Source organism: Anastrepha obliqua, chromosome 3, assembly GCF_027943255.1.
Source record: "Anastrepha obliqua isolate idAnaObli1 chromosome 3, idAnaObli1_1.0, whole genome shotgun sequence".
Classification (NCBI taxonomy): domain Eukaryota; kingdom Metazoa; phylum Arthropoda; class Insecta; order Diptera; family Tephritidae; genus Anastrepha; species Anastrepha obliqua.
The window spans coordinates 129,493,382-129,512,305 of NC_072894.1; the positions used below are offsets into that span (position 1 = coordinate 129,493,382).

General features: G+C 38.4%; 1 protein-coding gene and 1 pseudogene across 3 annotated transcripts in view; one reads left to right on the top strand and one right to left on the bottom strand.

Annotated features, from left to right (window-relative positions):
* Positions 1 to 1,243: 1,243 nt before the first annotated feature.
* Positions 1,244 to 18,924, bottom strand: part of LOC129242606 (receptor-type guanylate cyclase Gyc76C-like) — a 153,565-nt gene continuing 135,884 nt past the window's right edge. For 2 of the 3 annotated variants that reach the window (XM_054879357.1, XM_054879358.1), the window contains 12 exons: positions 17,611 to 17,823; positions 16,853 to 17,007; positions 16,269 to 16,491; positions 15,366 to 15,537; positions 13,144 to 13,304; positions 12,642 to 12,938; positions 8,793 to 9,125; positions 8,569 to 8,734; positions 7,269 to 7,578; positions 6,955 to 7,183; positions 6,718 to 6,882; positions 1,244 to 6,635 (listed from right to left, as the gene is read on the bottom strand). In XM_054879357.1, the coding sequence (XP_054735332.1) occupies positions 4,599 to 6,635; positions 6,718 to 6,882; positions 6,955 to 7,183; positions 7,269 to 7,578; positions 8,569 to 8,734; positions 8,793 to 9,125; positions 12,642 to 12,938; positions 13,144 to 13,304; positions 15,366 to 15,537; positions 16,269 to 16,491; positions 16,853 to 17,007; positions 17,611 to 17,823 (4,461 nt within the window). In that variant the 3' untranslated portion in view covers positions 1,244 to 4,598. Of the gene's footprint in view, positions 6,636 to 6,717; positions 6,883 to 6,954; positions 7,184 to 7,268; positions 7,579 to 8,568; positions 8,735 to 8,792; positions 9,126 to 12,641; positions 12,939 to 13,143; positions 13,305 to 15,365; positions 15,538 to 16,268; positions 16,492 to 16,852; positions 17,008 to 17,610; positions 17,824 to 18,924 lie in introns of those variants that run through there. The other variant, XM_054879359.1, reaches the window with a different exon arrangement.
* Positions 18,687 to 18,871, top strand: LOC129243195 (U2 spliceosomal RNA; annotated as a pseudogene).

The window sequence follows — 18,924 nt, forward strand, 5'->3', positions numbered from 1 at the left end:
TTTTATTATGCTGGTGCACTTCTTTCTTCCGAGCTCAGAGTTTTTTATTATTTCAGAACCGGGCACGATTTCTTTTAAGAGTGGGATTAAATGGTCCACCACTTGCAGCGCAACATTATGCTCAGCGAAGAACATGCTAAGTCTTATTTCGAAATTTCTGGAACTATTTGGTTTACTCGCTTTATTTTAGATGTCTTTTTAATTGCCTTCATATTTTTATATTTTTTGGTGCATTTTTGTTTCGGCGTGCTTCGGTAAATCAGACTTGCCACAGCTCAAAACTTTGTTGCACGCAGAGCATTTGCATTTGAATGGATCGTTAGCCAGAGCTTCAAACTAGCCACTAAAATTTCGCCGTCAAGCCTCTTGTTATTGAACTTTTGTTTCCGATACTTGCATTGTTTTTCCTGGTGTTCCTCCGAAGAGTCAGTCGAAGAGGAGGAGCTCATTTCTGTAAAATATATGCATTTTAAATATAAAAAAGCTAAAACTAAAATAATTGCAAACTTACTTCAAAAGTGAAAAGCACCAGAAAACGTGGGCCAACTAACAATTTTCGCGCAAAGAAAAAATCGTGCTAGCGTTAACGAAGAAAAAACAGGCAATGTTGCCATATTAACGCTTTTAAAAGTATGCTGCCATAAGGAAAAGAAGTCTGGCATGAAATCTTGCCGCAGATTTGTATTGCACTTTTTTAATTTTACCCCACTATTTTAAAAAATGTTTTGTCCTTCTTGAAAATTCCCTACATTTACAGAATTTAAAAAAATCTGTCCCTCTTTTCCCTACACCCACATTTTTCGACAAAAATCCCTACATGTAGGGAATTTTCCCTACATTTACCATCACTGATTGTGGTAGGCGAAACTCCTACTTATCTAGAACTGATACTCAATATATGTCCGCCATGTGAAGGGACACCGCACGATACTAACTACCTATTCACCTGCCTTCTTAAACCCAATCACCTAACATCCGTTTCCCTCTGGCTCTAACCTGTCGAAACAGCAAGTTTTCTGGGCCTACTATTGGATGTCTTAGGCGAAGTCAATTGATGACTACACTGCACTGGCAAGGCCTAGTGAGCAGCTACAACAACAACTAAATAAATACAACAATTTTCAATACAAGCTCTCAGCTCAATTTTTTCACTTTTATTCATCTCATTTCTATACTTCTTTTTTGTTGTTTTGTTGTTTTTAGTTTTAAATTAAATTAATTATTTTTAATATGGCAATTAATGTTTTGATTTTTTTCTGCATCAACATGAATTTATATATTTTCATTTGCTTCAATAGTAACTCAATTTGTTTGCTCCTGTGCGTCTCACATACAAATAATCAAATTTTTCGCTATTATTATACACTTTTTATCATAAAATTGTAGGTAGTTTCGTTTTTATGTTTTGCTCCTTTTGTATATGTTTTGTGTGTGTGTTAAATATGTGTATGTGTATGTGTGTAAGCTAGGTGTTAGCTCACAGCTAATTAAATGAGACACAGAAGTGCACATAAACACTTATTAACTACAACAACAGACAATACAAATGGCTATACATACATATTTATAGATTTCGTTTCCTTTTCTTGTTTTTGTTTTTTTTTTGTATATTGTATTTGCTAAAACGCTTATTAAATAGTATTTATTTATGGATTTTATAGCTTTTCTGATTCTGATCTTGCTAAATTCAACTCAAACGCCTTTGATTTCTGAGACAAAATTTGCTTGTTTTACTTCAATATTTTCATTTTGTTGGTTGATTTAAATATTTCTCTTTATTAAAACTAGACAACAATAACGTACATTTCAAACACACGAAATATGAATATTAAATATGCATTTAAATTACATTTGTCACACAATATTTTAGCTACTACATACAAACAAAAAAAAAAAAACAAAGAAGAAGAGGATTTACAACATTTACACAGAGCGCAAAGTGACTAATGCATGGACAGACAGATTGTGGCCATGAAAGTGGACTACCAGAAAATTTTGATTTTCGTTGTGCTAACAAATGCGAAGGCAGAAAGTATGCAGTTTTCGAAGATATGTTTCTTTCTTTGATTTCTTAGAAAATTATTTTGCATGCTAGGTGCCATTTTTTGTTTTTGCTTTTGCTTGCTAGCTTTGTGAAGCGCTTGCACGCTCCTTGAGCACAAGCAGCTTATTGGGTTCCACATACAAAAAGCGTTTGAAGGTATTCATTATAGCGAAATTCAATTTTTTTTTTTTCAAAGAGTTTATTTGTTATTTTTGGTTTTGTTTTTTAATAGATGCGCGATTTGGCTAATAAAATTTTAATTTGCATTTACTAAGACTTTTCACAGCGGCACTCAAATGGCGTGCGCCCGGTTATATTGGCGCAAGCGCGCAAGCCCAGCTAATCACATGCGTCATTACAACAACTGTACATTTGTATGCATGTAAATTGCTTGCTGCAGCGTTTGGTGGCAGGGTCACACGCAAGGCTGCGCAAAGCAATGCCATACAAATTACTTATTTTAATAATTTTTCAAAAATTGACGTAATTTTTCTTTTGTTTTTAGGAAGAGCGGTAATTTTTACAAAAACAACTTAACTAGCTTTACACTTACATAAATATACATAGAGTTTATGGGTTTGTTAACAGTTTAATAGTCACTACATATAGATTAGCTATTCAAGTATGTGTATGTATGTGCGAACTGAATACAATACATTTTAATGATAATCCATTTTGGATTGATTTTTGTTTGCAAAAAATTTGTTCAGCTACTAAATTAGTATGAAATAATATTTACCATTTATTTAAATTACGTTTTAAATACATTTATACATATATATATACTTTAATTATGCGCCCAAGCACGTCATCACACACGCACACACACACTGCACCTTTTAAAAACGCAGCCTAGGCATTTCGTTACTTTTTACAAAATAATTATTACTATTTTTACTTTCACGTTTACAACATACACACATATACACGTGCATACTGACACACATACACACATACATGCACACTTATTAAAATAGTTCACATTAATTTTTTACATACATTTTACGTTTTTGATTTACTTTTTATAGCATTTTTAACATTTTTAGTTCAACTCCGCTTATCATTAAAAACTAAGTTTTCTTTTTTAAATTAAATTAAAATGTATTTTGTTTGGTGAAGAAGTCTTATGATTTTTGCAGCTAACAATAAGGGACAATTGTCCTATAAATATATATGTATATATAGGTTTTGAAAAAGACATTTGTCGCTTTTTCAAAATATATTCCAAGTGCTTTGTTTTTTTTTACATTTTTTTATTGTTCTCTTTTGTGGCTGCATATTTACTCGTTCTTATTTTATTCCTAACTGCACTTTTACCTACTAGAAAGCATTTATGGCGCTTCAATGCATTTGTTGTTGTTGTTTAGATTTGAAAAAAAATATACATATTATTTACTTTTATTTTACATAAAAAAATGTAACCAAAACTAGTCTGGTGTCTGCTGACTAGATAAATTTATGTTATGTATTTTTAATTATTGTATTTTAATTTTTGTTTTGTATTTTTTAACTACTTATACTCGCGCATTTGTGTGTGTGTAGAGTTCCAATTATTTAAGGGTTTCATGAGAAAAGACAAGGAGCATTAGTTGCAATGCATTAGAGTTTAGAGTTCATTGACTACGCGAAAGAAGTTATGAAAAAGAAGAAATATATATACAAAAAATATATAATTTATGTATTTAGTGAAAATTGTTTACGACTCTAGCTTGAGATCAAATCCTGCAGCTTAGGACTTTAAAAATGTTCAATATTTAATTTCAAGACTTCCATGTATAGTGTATGTATCACCATCACATGTACATACATACATACATATACCTGTATGTATCATATGGTAGAAACCTCTAGCAGCAGTATATACATATGCACATATGAGCTTATTCCACACTTTCCGCCTGTAAATAATCGCAACTCTACTGAATGCGTCGTTGTTGGTTGGCGTCTTCGTAATTTTTTTCTAGCACTTACTTGTATGTGCGTATTAAGAAAAAGTGCATTTTTTGTTGGTGCACTACTTTGAAAAATGTGATAAAGCATTGCTTTACAAATAAGATCCACAAATGGCTCGCCTATGCAGAGGCTTCGCTTCTTCTCAGCGCTTTTAGAGGGAGAATTTAACTAAAGAGAAATATTTCTTGTTTTAGTTTAGCTACAATTTTTCAATTCAAATTTCTTCGAAAAGCGATTTTTCGAAAATCGTATTTTCCTGAGACTAATTGCATTAATTTTCTCCTGCAATTTTCTCCTGCAAATGCCAAGCGCAGGTCAAAATCGCGTACAGCACTAAAACTGTTAAATAAATTTTAGCATACAATTCCCATTTTTTGATCGTTTTAGTTTGCAAATACAATGCAAATTTATGTACGCCCGTGTTTGTATGGAAATACTAAACAGGTGAATTAAATGTTTTTCTACTAACGGTAAATTAGGAAATTTGCACGCCGCCATAGAAAATTAATGCAACTTTTTCGCCTATTTGCGCCCTCAGTTCCCTCCACACCTAGCACAATATTGCACAAACCCCGATTTTTTCTCCATTCTTACTCTTACTCTACACAATACTCTCCCGATCGCGTGTGCGCGCCGTCGTCGTCGTCGGCATGTCTGTGAAAACGTGCGGGGCATGCACCCCACTCGGCACTACGCGCCGCAGTGACGAATCATTGGGCCGCTTGACGTTGCCCTGAATTATACGCCATATCCATGTAGTGAAAGTATTTCCGCTGCGCGTCGCTGTAGAGGAACCTGGCGCTGTTGAACCGGAAGCACGACTGCCATCGATGTCGGGAGCGTAGCTGACGCTATTGTGCCCGGTGTGGCTGCTGAGATGCGGCATGCCACCAATAACACCTCGCCCGCTGTTGGCGTTCGTCAGCGTTGTTACATTAATGTTTGCATGTTCCAGCGTCTCCAAGGAGCGCCAACGTTTCGTGCGCGCCAGTATTTCATCGGGTGGACCAGTGAGGGATGCCTGTCGTTGCAGCAGTGGCGATTGCGCATCCTCTTCGATGGTCATGCCACCATTGCAGTTGTTGTTCAGGTGCTTGTAGGGTAGTAATGCACCACCAACAATACCGCTCCCACCAACGGTAATAACGTGGCCACCACTGCGTCTACGGTTTAGCAGGGTGGATGCCACAGGCACTACAGTCGGTTGCAGGCTGCTACTAAGCCCGTATCGTAAACCGCCATTATCTCGCATCAGCAGACCAACATCGTCATCGTAGTCGTCGCCCTCCAGATTATTTGTATCTACGTCCGCGGTGGCATCTTGGTGATCCAACAGTCCCACCTCATCTACTTCGTCGCACTCGACTCCATTCATATTTGCGCTTTCAGACTCAGTTGCTTTGTCCTCCTTTGCACCGATTGCTGCAACTGCATCCAAGGAACGTGAATTGTTCTTACAAAGTTTGGACGGTGGCAGTTTGACAGGCTCGTTTCGCTTGCGCAGCTGCATTGGCATTGGATCAAGGGAGCGTGTTTCACGCAGTAAAATCGTTTGAGCGACAGTCGGATGCCTACTGATATCACTGAACTCTTGTATGGAGGCTGAAGATGGCAGCTTTTCGCTGATAATGCGCCGATGTGGACGTACCAAGGCAAGTGGCTTGTGGCTGGGTGAGCTAGCAACGGAATGTGGCGCACGGTGTGCACCTCCCAACAGTGTACTACCAATAATGCTCACCACATCAATACCACTTCTTTCACGACTGATTATTCCACTGCCTCCACCACTATCTCCGTCACCATACCCATTCACGCACTCATTATCACAGTTCGTTTCGTTTTCGGAATGCTCCAGTGTGTTGTTTGATGCGCGTGTTGACTCCAGTAGCGTGTAAGTCTCGCCGACACTCCCACTTCTGTCACCACCACCCCCTGCACCACCATAGCCACCATAGTAGCTCATGCGTTCTGGTATGCTATTGCCACCGATACCATTCAGGGACGGCCGATCGTAACGACGCGACGACAGATGTGGCGAGTCGCGTGCCACATGATATGTGGAACCTTGCAGGCTGTAATTGGACTCTACATCTGTGCGTGGCACCATTGATGTACGACGCGAGCCACCGCCATAGTAGTGCATGCCTACAATACTCGGTTGACGTGAGTCACTATTCAGCTTTGGACTTTTGCGCGGTCGGCAGAACAGTGGCGGTGGCATATCAGTCATATCCACCAGCTTCCGCTGTATTGCCTTCTCTGTAGCGCCTGTCAGCCAGTATGTGACCACCTCACCTTTGCCCTTCATCGCCACAAGTCCACGTTTCTCGGTCACATAGCCGTCGAGCTTGTCAAGTGCCTCTTTACATTTGCCTGATATGTGTATCTTTAACGCCTCTCCGTTCGACTCCATGCGCGACGCTGTGTTTACTGTATCGCCGAATAGGCAGTAGCGCGGCATAGTCAGACCAACTACACCAGCAACCACGGGACCAGTGTGAATGCCGATGCGCAACTTGAGCGTTTCGTTGGGACGGTGTGCTATGCGATGTTGCTTCACTGCATGCAGCAGATCCAGAGCCATTGAAGCGATTTCGCCAGCATGTCGATCCCCGTTCTTGATTGGTAAGCCGGAAACCTATAATAGATAACAAGTTTAAGGTATGGATTGAGAAGTTCAAGGGTTTTAAGTGAGCTCTGAAATCGGTGTTAAAACTTACCACCATATAAGCATCGCCAATGGTCTCCACCTTATACACATCATAGCCGCGGATGATGCGATCGAATACCGTGTAGAGATCGTTCAAGAAGTTCACCACCTGCAGTGGTGTACTCTCTGCCGACATAGCAGTAAAACCCACAATGTCGCTGAAGTAGATAGTAACCTTTGATAGACAAAAAAAAAGTTTTATTACAAATCAATGTTCTGTGCTTTGACCTTTCCCATATGTGCTTACCAGATCGTAAGACACTGGCTCGACGCCCTGACCCATTGTCAGCTTTTCCGCCACGGTGCGCGGCAACATGCGATGTAATAAATCTTCTGTTTTGCGTTTCTCCTCGCACAACATGCGAGTGCGCTCGGTAACGATATCCTCCAAATTATTGGCATACTTTTCCATCATTTCCATCATTTGGTCCATAATATTTTTCGTCTTACCGCCACGCATTTTCTTCAAGCGATTGCTTTACAAATATCAGGAATTGAGGAGGAATTTTAAAATACAATACAAAATTGAGTGGCCGGCAATTTAAGCAACTGCATACTTACCGTATAGTTGGAAAATCGGGTCTTATTTCAGGGTCCTCACTCCAACAATCTTTTATACAATCCAACACATAGTCGGGGCACAGCTCATGTTCCCTTATGCATTCTAATTCAGGCCGAAACGGTATGCTGCCGGCTAACGGCAGCTCTTTTACCCGATCTACAATCTCCTTTGGCTCGTACGCGACCTGTCCGAATGGACCTTTTCGACTCACTATTTCGTACATAATTATGGCAAATGCGTAAACATCTCCTTTTTGGGTGCCATAGATGTGTGGATTGCGAAGCAATTCGGGTGCTTTCCAAAATTGATCTAGAAAGTAGAGATAGGGATTGGAATTGAAATTATGAAGTGACCAAACAACAAGAAACTGTCTACAAGGAATATTTGGAAACAAGTAATTTTTTATATTGATTATTTGGTTATTAACTTATACGAAGGTGCTTAGTTAATTAGAGGATTGAATAGCCTCAATTTGAACATTTATGAGAGTGTTCGTCCTCATTTACTGTGCAATGCGCTGTTGTAATGGAAAAGGGAAATCACTCGACTTCCCCGACTCAAGCGAATACCAAACACAAAGAAATAAACCGATCTGGCTGAAATTTGAGGTGTGTTCTTCCAAGAGATGCTATTAACTAAATATAAACTCGATATGCGCCAGTAGTGCCATCTCTCTGACTTTGCATAGACTTTACAAACGACGAATGTGTCTTCGTGTGTTTCTTAAACCGTCTAATTAAATGTAATTTTGACTCGTTTAAGAGAGGTGGGGCTGAATTGACCGTCGGATGGATGAAAAGGATTTGCTTTGATTTCTTAAACTGGACTTAAAGGCATTACTAGTTTAGTTACACAAAATTAAATGAAATAAAAACTCACAGAAATTGTATTAATTTTTTAACTCCCATTTCCAGTATTTTTATGTATACATTTACTAGAGCCTCCATTTATCTTCTTTGATATTTAATACAAAGACATCTCATTGTTCAGCTGTTAATAAATTAAAGGTTCTCTGACTTTCCCTATGCAGGAACTCATAGACTTCCATATCCGACATTTACCTCTCGAACAAAAACTATTTTGCGGAAAAGATATTTTTAACGAAAGGAGTTCCGCCAAAATCAACAATAAAATCTTCAGTTCGTTAACTTTAATTCTAAAACTGCCAAGCCCATTTCTTTGGGTTCATCGCCTCCAGCAAACATTTTTACTAGATTTAATACTGCATTTTTGCAAAAACTACGCTTGCATACATACAAAGAACCTCTTTCTTAATATGGCCTGACTTCGTTCACTCACTTCTGTAGTGCTGGTGCTCTCCTATGGACTCGCTTTCTGCACAATTTCTCAACTCGTGCAATCCAAAGTCGGCCACTTGCAACATCCAACGCGAAGTAACCACACAGTTCGATGATTTTAAATTTCCATGGAACATCAGCTGCGAATCGTGTATGTATATCATGCCCTGAAATTATAGGCGTATGAGTATATGTGAGTATATAGCGGGACTATGCAATACTCACCTTTATTAAGTCGTGAATCAGTGAGGCAATGAACAGATCATCCAGCTTGATGTCCTCATTCTCGATTATGTCGTACAGACTGCCCTTGGCACAGTAATCGGTGACTAGTAGTATACGTGTCGGCTCCACACAAGCCCCAATAAAGCTATTTATGTTATCATGGCGTAGTTCGCGCAACAAACGCATTTCTTTCATTATTTCGCGTGAGATGTCCCGCTTCCGCGGAAACTTCAACTCCTTGATGCGCACGACAGCGCCGCGTAAGCGTGCCGTCGAGGTGAATACTTGATTTGAGCAACGCGATCCAAACGATTGGGCACTCACTAAGCTCAACTGTTTTCAGTGTTGTTGTTGGCATTGAGAACAATGCAAGCAATTTGCGTTCGTCATTCAGGCGTATCCAGTGAATTTGAGGTCGTGCCAAATGAGTCAACATTGATGGTCGATTGACGTCAGTGCGGTTGTCGTTAGGTCGATCATTAGGGCGACATTCAGTGGTTGTGGATTGGAGTGTTAGGCGGTGGCAAACGGTTTGTTGAATGTTTGGCGTTGGTTGATATGGCATGCGGAGTGAGATTCGTGTTGGTTGGTTGATTGCAAAACCAGCAAGTGAATGAAAGCATAAAGTATAATCAAGAGGAATTAGTGAACCATTAGAGAGTGTTGTTTCAAGTGGTTGCTAATGGCGCCCTTTTAATTAGGAGTGCAACGAATATGAAACCCTCCTAAAGCTCGTCAACTACTTGAATTGTGCTGAAGTATAGAACAATTTGGCAAAGATTTGAAACTAGAAACTCTTCTATGCTTGTTTTTGTTAATCTGTGTGGTGCTCAATGTGCGTTTAGGCAAGCAATCGAAATATGACATCAATCATAAAGTAGTCTAGCAGCACAATGCACGGAATGTAGAGGTGTGGCCAACATTACGAAGAAACGGAGACAAAGTTGGTGATATACGAAAAAAATCAACACAGTCTCCGCCCATATTACTACGTTGCTGTTTGAATTAAAACAGATAGCGTTGCCAGCTCAAAGCAAGTCAAGAATCGTTTATGAAAACAACGCATTCTAATTTTTTATTTGAACTGTTAAAAGTGACACCGGCAGCCCGGCGTTGACAAATCATTGGAAGGTGGATGGTGGTTGGTAACATACGGAGGTTTAGCAAGATCACTACAACAACAACGGCAATAACCGAGAAAATTTATTTATATAAATATATCCCTCAGTGTGGACATCCTCGAAATATGAAGAAATGGCACAGCGGTAAGATATTTTGGTCGAAAGAAGGGTTCGTCATGAACTTAAGAAAATATATAAGTGATTGAAGAAGTGACTATACGTGTAAACACAGAGAAAATGCTAAATGCACTTCGCCAAGAAATCGGATGATGATGCACACATTGAATTGGCCAAGGGAGACTAAATAAACGCTGGATTGATGAGGTCAAAGCCGACCTAAGAAAAATGGGCATCACAAACTGGAAAGGCGTAAGAGAGGATCGGTCGGAGTGGAGAACCGAATTTGTGGAAGTAACGGTCTGCACAAGACTGTATTGCTAATGATGATGATGAGGATGAGGAGTTCACCAATGAAACAGGTCTTAATAGTTGATTGGAAATTTGGTGCTAATTGAACCGATTGGTTGTCTATGCATGTCAATGCATGTGCTAACGGATTGCCCCTGTGAAATGCGAGGGAATTTAAATACGAGTTTAGAATTTTCTCTCAGTAGCTGGAATATTCAAAAATTAGCAGAAGTCCGGAGAATGATTGTTGGTGTTGCAGTTTGAAAATATCCATTAAATATTATCATTCGAACGAAATTCCCGTACATACATACAATGCATACATATAATATTATATTTGTTTTGTAAAGTGTCATCACGAGCTTTTATGCCTCAAACCGCCAACAAAAGTACAGTTCGCAGGCCAGATGTAGGACCAAAGGCTTCATCGAATGCAATCTGCTATTTTACATGCACAGATTCATTCCTCTTGTACTCGATTTTTATGCCCCACTGTTTTTCTTTTGCCGATTGGTACACAAGCAAACAGTTGGCTTTACAGTCTCAGCCTGTTGGAATCTGTATTGCTGCAATAAGCGGAAATTGCAGTGTACGATTTACACGATTTACATTTGCAAGTACGTATTGTTCGTGTGCGTCTGCGAGCAAAAATGCATGCGTACACACATACACACATACATTCATGAGTAGGTGTTGGAGTGCCTTCAGCATTGGGGCGATGAAATTGTCACGTTCCTACGGTGGCCGAAACGGAGCAAACTGTTACAGGACGTGTGCATGGCGAACAACGAAGCACGGCGAGTAGTCTGGCAACATATGTATGTTTGTATGCATGTATGTATTTAAAACTTTTCATTTATAATGACACATTGGTGAATTGTTGACAATGGCATTGGAGATGATGCGTAAATATTGGTTGGGCTAAAAACAGAAGACGAAGAACGGAGGAGACTTTTTCCACACCAGATTAATTTAAAATTAATTGAAGTGCAAAGAAAGCATATATGCAAATACATACGCACATACACATGTTAAGGATTGGAAACAGTTCCAAGTTGAACTATTTTTTTTAACAAATATTCCAAATAATCAGAAGTTGATGAGCGCGAAGGGTCCTTCTAAATTAAAAAAAAAAAAATGTTTGTGTCTTAGATTTAACGCGCCCGCTGCAGTCGAATAGATTTGTGCGTGACTTCCATTCGATGGAGGGTTTAGGGCTCGAAACAAACTGTTGGCATAAAACACCAAGTGATAGAAAATGTTTTTTGCCATCCGCAAGCGATATAAAACTCCATCTGTAGGATGGCAGCAACACGCAAGTTGGGGGAAGAGTTCGGAAAAACACACAACAAAGATGTATGCGCTAATAAAGTGGCGTCCGACTAAACCAGCGTTGTGAAATTCGGGAAAGGGAATATAGAGCAACTGACCAATTATATGGTAAATCAACCTCAATCGAATCCCTAATTAGACTAGCTACTGTAGGAGGGATTAACAAATAGTTAGTCTTCCTCGACCAACACTGATTAACCCGTGACCAGAAAGACTATATAATCGTATAACCCCGTAAGGCAATGTTGTTGCCCAGCGCTTGCTCAGCTGACTTGAGACCTCACTGGTACAAAATTGCCCCTGTTAAATTCTTTAAGTCAAAGTTCTATAACTCCCTCAGTTTTTCTCGAATTTTCTTGCAACTTCGACACAAAATTACGGAAGCGCTAAAGTTTTTAAATATACATACAAAAACAAAGAGTAGCCCGCAAAAAACCAGAAGAATTTCCACTCTCTTTTTGTATGGAGAAACTAACTCGAGGATGCCTTGCATTGCCTGTTCATTAACTATGCAGTTTCCTGCAATATTTTTGTGGGCTAGTACTCACGAATGATTTGAAGTCCAGTATTCAAATACGAGGGTAAGGCAAGTGATATTCCTCGACTGATTCAACTGATTTCAATTGAACTTTCAGTGAGCCTAGCGAATAACCGCGCAGTGATCCAAAAGCCTACATTCAAAATTATGGAGAGTTCCTCACAGAAGACTGCTTAGCTAACATTTTCAATCAATTTCAAACCATTCGTGAGCAAATTCATTGGGATACGTTTCCAGATGTACGAACACATCCTAAAGTAAATGGTGGTAGAATGGCCCAATCTAGGTGCGCACCGGTCAGATCAGTTTTAATGCGAATGAAAACCTAGTTTCTGATTATTATGAAAAAATGCATCGAAAGTCATTCATACGACTAGGCAACCAACAAACTATTTACATACAGTTGCTTAAAAGTACAAATATAATAAGGCCGAATAAGTAACAACTCACCTTACTTGGCGATGAGACGATATCATTCCCAGAGTACCCCTTTATCTCTCCTATATCAATCTTCCATAGTAGACCCTCGATTTCCAGCTCGATTTTCCACTTTCGATAAATACTCATCGTGATGACACCCGCACAGAATAACAGTAAGCCAAGTACACCAGCAGCCACCACAGATGTGATATGTCGATCGTCTTTTTTGCACAGCTCATTGGCAAAGCCGCACATGGGTTCATCGAAAGGACGATCACCTCCCGATGGCCAGTCAACGCGTACAGAGCCATTGATGAGTTTGTATTCCTAAAGTCCAGCGGGGGAAAAAAACAGAAAAAGAGAAGAGAAACAAGCACAATTTTAAGCGACAGGTGAACAATTTTGACGATTTTGTGTGTATCAGCTACACATACAGACATACATACATATGTGTGTATATGCAAATTTTTTTAAATAATTTTCTAAAACAAACTCATAAGTAAAGAAACTGAAAAAATGACGACTCACTCACTGGAATATCTTCTCCTTGTTGGAAATAGGCCACCGGTACCATATGAGAATTACAGGATACATTATCACTAAAGTAGTGTTTGTGTGGCTTATAGGCCAGTACTGAGAAATTTCCTTCGGAATCACCGTTCTGGTCTATTTTTATGGTTGCACCAGTGATACCTGAGAAGCAAAGCGATAGGAGTTAAAAAATTATTATTATTATTATCTACGTTAGGGTGGCTGCTTCATCTGAAATTACCGATACTGCTTGGGATACAATCTCGAAATATGAGGTTACCAAAAAAGCTACAAAATATGAAATTGACATAGTATAATATTTAGAGCTTGCGACTTGGCCTGAGTCAATTAAAAAAAAAAACTCGTTTATTTATTTCAATAATATTTAAGTAGCGCACCCAAATACTAATTTATTTCACACAAACTCGTTGGAAATTGCTCGTTAGTTTTAAATATTTTCTAACTTAATAAAAAAAATTAATGAGAAGAAAATTAGTTACAACTTTTATTTATTTTCATATAACTTTGCAGTCAATACATTAGACCTTAACGTTTCCGAAACTCTATTGATGGTCAGCATCGTGAGATAAGTAAAGGGTGGTAAGGTTTTAAGGGCCGGTACTGATTTTGAATAAAATAAAATTTTTTTAAGAAATTATTGTCATTTCTCCTTATTATGATAATATTGGTAAGGCTCAATTACGCATGGAACAAAATATCGGCCAAATGGCCGCTGCGGCCTCGGCGGCACACCTCCATCCGATGGTCAAACTTTTCGATGACGCTGAGGCATAATTGAGGTTCTATGCCGTTAATGTTCCGAATTATCTCGTCCTTTAGCTCTTTAATTGTTGCTGGCTTATCGATGTACACCTTTTATTTCAAATAACCCCAAAGAAAGAAGTCCAACGGTGTCGTTGACGTTTAGGTGTGGTTCACATTCAATTTAACCACCCTTTATTTGCATTGATCTGCCTGCTTGAACCGCATAACATTAAAGAGGATCCCAAAAAAATAAATTTGAAATATTCGCTGTGTTAAGAGTAATTTTATTTTTAACTAAAATTTTTATTATATGTGACCTGGTCTACGAAAAGGTACCTTATGTGCGAAGTTTTCGAGAAAACAGCAGTTAAAGTTTAAACTTCTAAAAAGCCTTGTAACTTTTTTAAATATTAATATTTTTCAATAGGGTTTGGCTTATTTTCTTCAGCATAGATCACAGTATCAATAAAATCACAGAAGCAGTGAAAAACATTTTTTTTTATATATAAATAAATAAGAAAAAGTTAATGCAAATCGCAGAAATCGTTTTAAAAAATAAGTTAGCTTTTGTATTTTCGTATTTGTACTTTTCTTTTTTTTTTACTTTTAACAAACTTTTAAACAAATTATGACTTTCTGGTTTTCACCATTTTAAAGAGCCTTCCACACACTATTCGAATCAACAAAAAAGTGAAAAATGATTTTTTGACACGTAAGGTACCTTTTCATAGACCAGGTCACATATTATATTTAATTTCCAATTTTATAGGTTGCTGCTAGAGTCGTGCGCTTTAAAACATTCGAAAAAAAAGGTAAGCAGTTCTCTAAAAACGCTTTAAAGCAGTAAATCGTTATTGTCAAATTAGTAGAAAGTCCATTAAAAAGTGTCATTGTCGTGCCGATACTTCTCTGCTCGCTATCTCTGGGCCCTGGTCACTTGACGAAAAATTTGCATGTGAAAGCAACAACAAAGACTTCGAACAAAATTCACCGCTAGCGAATACAGTTATACCTCATAAAACTGGTATAATTCACTATTTTCAATGCTGCTTTGTTGCTTTAACATTGTGAATTTTGGTTTTGCCCGTCGTGCTAATACACCTTGCAATCATTTACGACTTACTAATACTCATTAAGAGCTTCCAAACAAATGTTATTTTTGGCAGCTCTTTTCCAGTGCTACAAATATATTTCTATTTACCTATTCGCCACTTGCTAACGCTTGGCGAAAGGGACAGGCTTTCTTATGGTCTCAATTTGGGAAAAATACTGAAAATCAAACTTGAGGCTAGAGCCTATAAACCTTTTATGATCCGCTTAAAATTTCATATTTAGCAGTTTCTTTATAACCTCACGTTTCTGAAGGGTGCCCCATAAAAAATAAATATGTTTTTTTTCTCATACAAATTATTGCCACCTTAATGTTTTTTTAATACTATTTTCGAAATGCTTACTTACTTCTATAAGTACGATTTTTGATAATAGTCTCAATTATTCTAGTTCCATTACTAGCTACATCGTATATCACATCATCCGTCAGTATGCGCTCCTCCTGGCGCAGCAATTTATCCAACGCCCAGGCATAGAGCTTAACGGAATCATAGAGGTAAGCGGCATATATAGAAACAAACTGCAAAAAGCAAGAAAAGTAATGAAATCAGCAGAAAAATAATTGAATGAAAAATATTGCAAAAATTCCACAAGAAATGTACTACTACATACACACATACATATGCATACATTTATACTAGTAAATTTATATTCAAATGGCGCAGGAGAGAAACCATTTGATGCTATTATTTATAATTGAGCGCACTTTTCCATCGCCGGCAGCAAAGAAAACAATTCATGGCTTGTTAGCATACTTGTAGGCGCCTTCAAAATCAACAAAAGCCATCGTTCCCGCTGAATGTTATTGCTCCTGGCGCAAAAGGCGCACCTTAAATAATTTAACATAGCTTTTGTCATTCACAATTTATTTGTTTGACAAAGGAGTGCGTCTGCCACGCATCTTTGTGAGAAATTCATAAACAGTTCTCCAACTAACCGAGCAGACATACATACATACATACGTCCCATATTTTTTGTTCTACTTAAAAGCACTTCGTAACATCGCTGTGACTTGTTGTTCTTTGAAAGTCGGTTATTAAATTAATTGACTTCAGGAGAAATGAAAAAAAGCCCCGAAAGTTGATTTCATTTTATTCGCAGCTGTTCCCACACACCAATCGGCGGGTGATACCAGCGATATCAATTTTTATTAGCGTCTTTGGCATTCTGCGCATCAAATTGAGTTTTTGTTTCGACTACATACATACATACATGCAGATAAATGACTTCTATGCTTACAGGTGCACTTACCTTAAGATATTTATTATTGTAAAATAACGATGGCACAAGAAAATCGAACGGCTTCTTTGCATTGTATTCGCGCACTTTGGCCGTGAAATTTTCGTAACTGTCCGTTGGTGGCGTCGACGCCACGACTAGCAAACTGCGCGCCAATTGCTTGAAACTCTCCGATTCGTGGCAAACTTTCATCGCCTCAACATGGTCCGGTTTTCGTAAATACTTTTCGGCTTCTCTAAAAAGAAGTATTTCGATTTTGTTTGTTGTTTTTTGTGTTTTTTTAACCATTTTGTGGGGCGATTTAGTAGTTGGCAAAGGCGCAAAAATTAAAAGAAAAAAACAAATAAAGGTAAGGTTAAGTTCAAGAAGCCGTAATAAAAAGTCATTTTACTTCCAATAGTTGAAAATAAAAGAGTGCAATTAAATAGGGAAATATTTTCTTATTGCAGGGTGGATGGATCTGTGGGTGTTAGTACGTTTGGAGGCAGCATTTGTTAATGGTGCGTGGCATGTGGGGTGGGTGTGCGAGTGTGTGTGTGAATAATTCTTTGGGTGTTTGTGTGTATGTGGGTGGGTATGTGCGCTTAACTACTTACTTTGGTGTATAGGGCATCATATCGACAAAGATGACCATGTATTCACCTTTGAGGAACAAGTTGCTCGTTTCCATGGAGAGCATAAAGTCGACCAGAGAGCTCGCCGAGCCCAAGAAGACATATATGCGTGTGCGATTCATTGTATTTTGTACAGTCTGCAAACAGAAGAAAAAACAAAAGTGAGCAAAATGGATTGAGGTAAAGGAGAGATAACACAATTCAGCCCAGTGCTTAAAATTTTATACACCGGTTGTTATGCGCAAAGTTTTAATGGCAACAAAAGTTAATGCCAAAGTACGTAATTAATGAAAGTGGTTTATCTTTTTAAAGGGCAGAGGTCATATTTAGTTTTGTGTTTGAAAGAACTCAGCCGAGTCTCTTTCAAAAGTTTTAAATGTGGAGAACTGTGTTGGCTGAATGGGCTACTGCAGAAACCACCAATGGAGCCGCTTGAATGAAGTTAATATATATTTCGCAATTAATTCGAAGACATACCTTTCCTAAAATTGTGCAAATAATTGAACTATTTTATTACAGAAATTTTAACAAGAAGACCGACAGACAAATGATTGCTTGGACTCGACTTTACCATTTTTGTGTTGTTTCCACCCATTCACTTTAGAAAATAGAGTTATTTGTTTATATCCACATGTCTGTGCTACTACATCGAAGTTTTTATCAACCTACGCGAGCAGTACAGGTGTGTGTGTATTTGTACATTCATAAAATATTCACTCGAACACCACTTCTTAACTCACCTGATACCAAAAACTCGTGCGACAGCATGGCAACCCTAGGGCGCAGCATTTTGGCATATTTGTTAGAAACGCTTCCTTGTGATTTATTGTCATATTCCTCTTGGTGGCCTGTTCTTTGAGCAAATCAGCGACAGTGGTCCACAGCTCATCATGCAAAATGGAGAACTTTTTCCAGCCATAGTAACGCAATAACGAAATCACCGACTTAATCACCTACGTAACAAATAGAAAATGAAGCATTAAAATTGGTATGAAAAAAGCGATTGCAAGTAGGCGATGCATGTGAATGTATGACTGAATTGGTGTGGATGTATGTAAACTGAGAATTTTTCATTTCATATCAATGTTTTTGTCGCTGTTAATCCATGTAAATGAATTGTGGCTGGAGATTTGCATTAGTAATCCTAAGTCGCTTGAATAAATGGACTTTTTTATACGTAAATTTTGTTGTTGTTGTTTTTTGTTTTCGGTTTTTTGTTAGGCTATACTTTTTCAGTTCATATAATAATTATTTCAAGGGAAGAGTGGTGGGGATGCAGTAATTGAGGGCACGGCCTAATGACTCTATTCACAGATGACTCAAAGTTGGACGCAAAGGTTGGGGGAGGTTGTTTGACTACTCACTTCGTTGACAACTGTCAAGAAAGTAAATTCCGACAGCCAAGCAACGATTAGGACCCTAGGTTCGCTGAAAGTGCGCTCGAAACTAGTCAGGAAATCTCTGATTTCCCTTTGATCGCATCCGAATACTTCGAAATTGAGCTCATATGGCTACCTGGTTACAGCGACAATGTAGGAAACTGTTTGGCTGTTGAACCAACTAGACAAGAGATACGATAGGTTTCCTCCCGAAATGAGAAAATTGCAGTTCCCTTGACTACCAGGCTAACAGGGAAAAGTGGACTTTTAAAGCTAACGAAGCTACAGCTCTCCATTAGGCATCCATGCGGTGAGAATTGGTATTGCGCCATGCTGTCGTCGCTGGCCTAAAAGTTATTTAGTTACGAAGCGTTATATTATATGTTGATATAAATAATTTTTGTGAGCGTGTAATTCTCAAAAGGTTTATTAGGTTTATTATTTAAAATGTATTGACTAGGTAGTGTGTTTATCAGCTTAACATCTGATAGATCCTCCATCGGAGGACAACAAATGTTAAACTGATTTTTGGAAATGGGCGGAGTGTTTTAGGGGCTTGCTCCGCCTCTGCCACGGGTTGACCCGGTATTGCAGTACCGCCGGGATTTTCAGCCTTGAATAAATACAAGAAAAAATATACTAATACATTTAGCTTTGGTGGGAAGAGCCATAAAT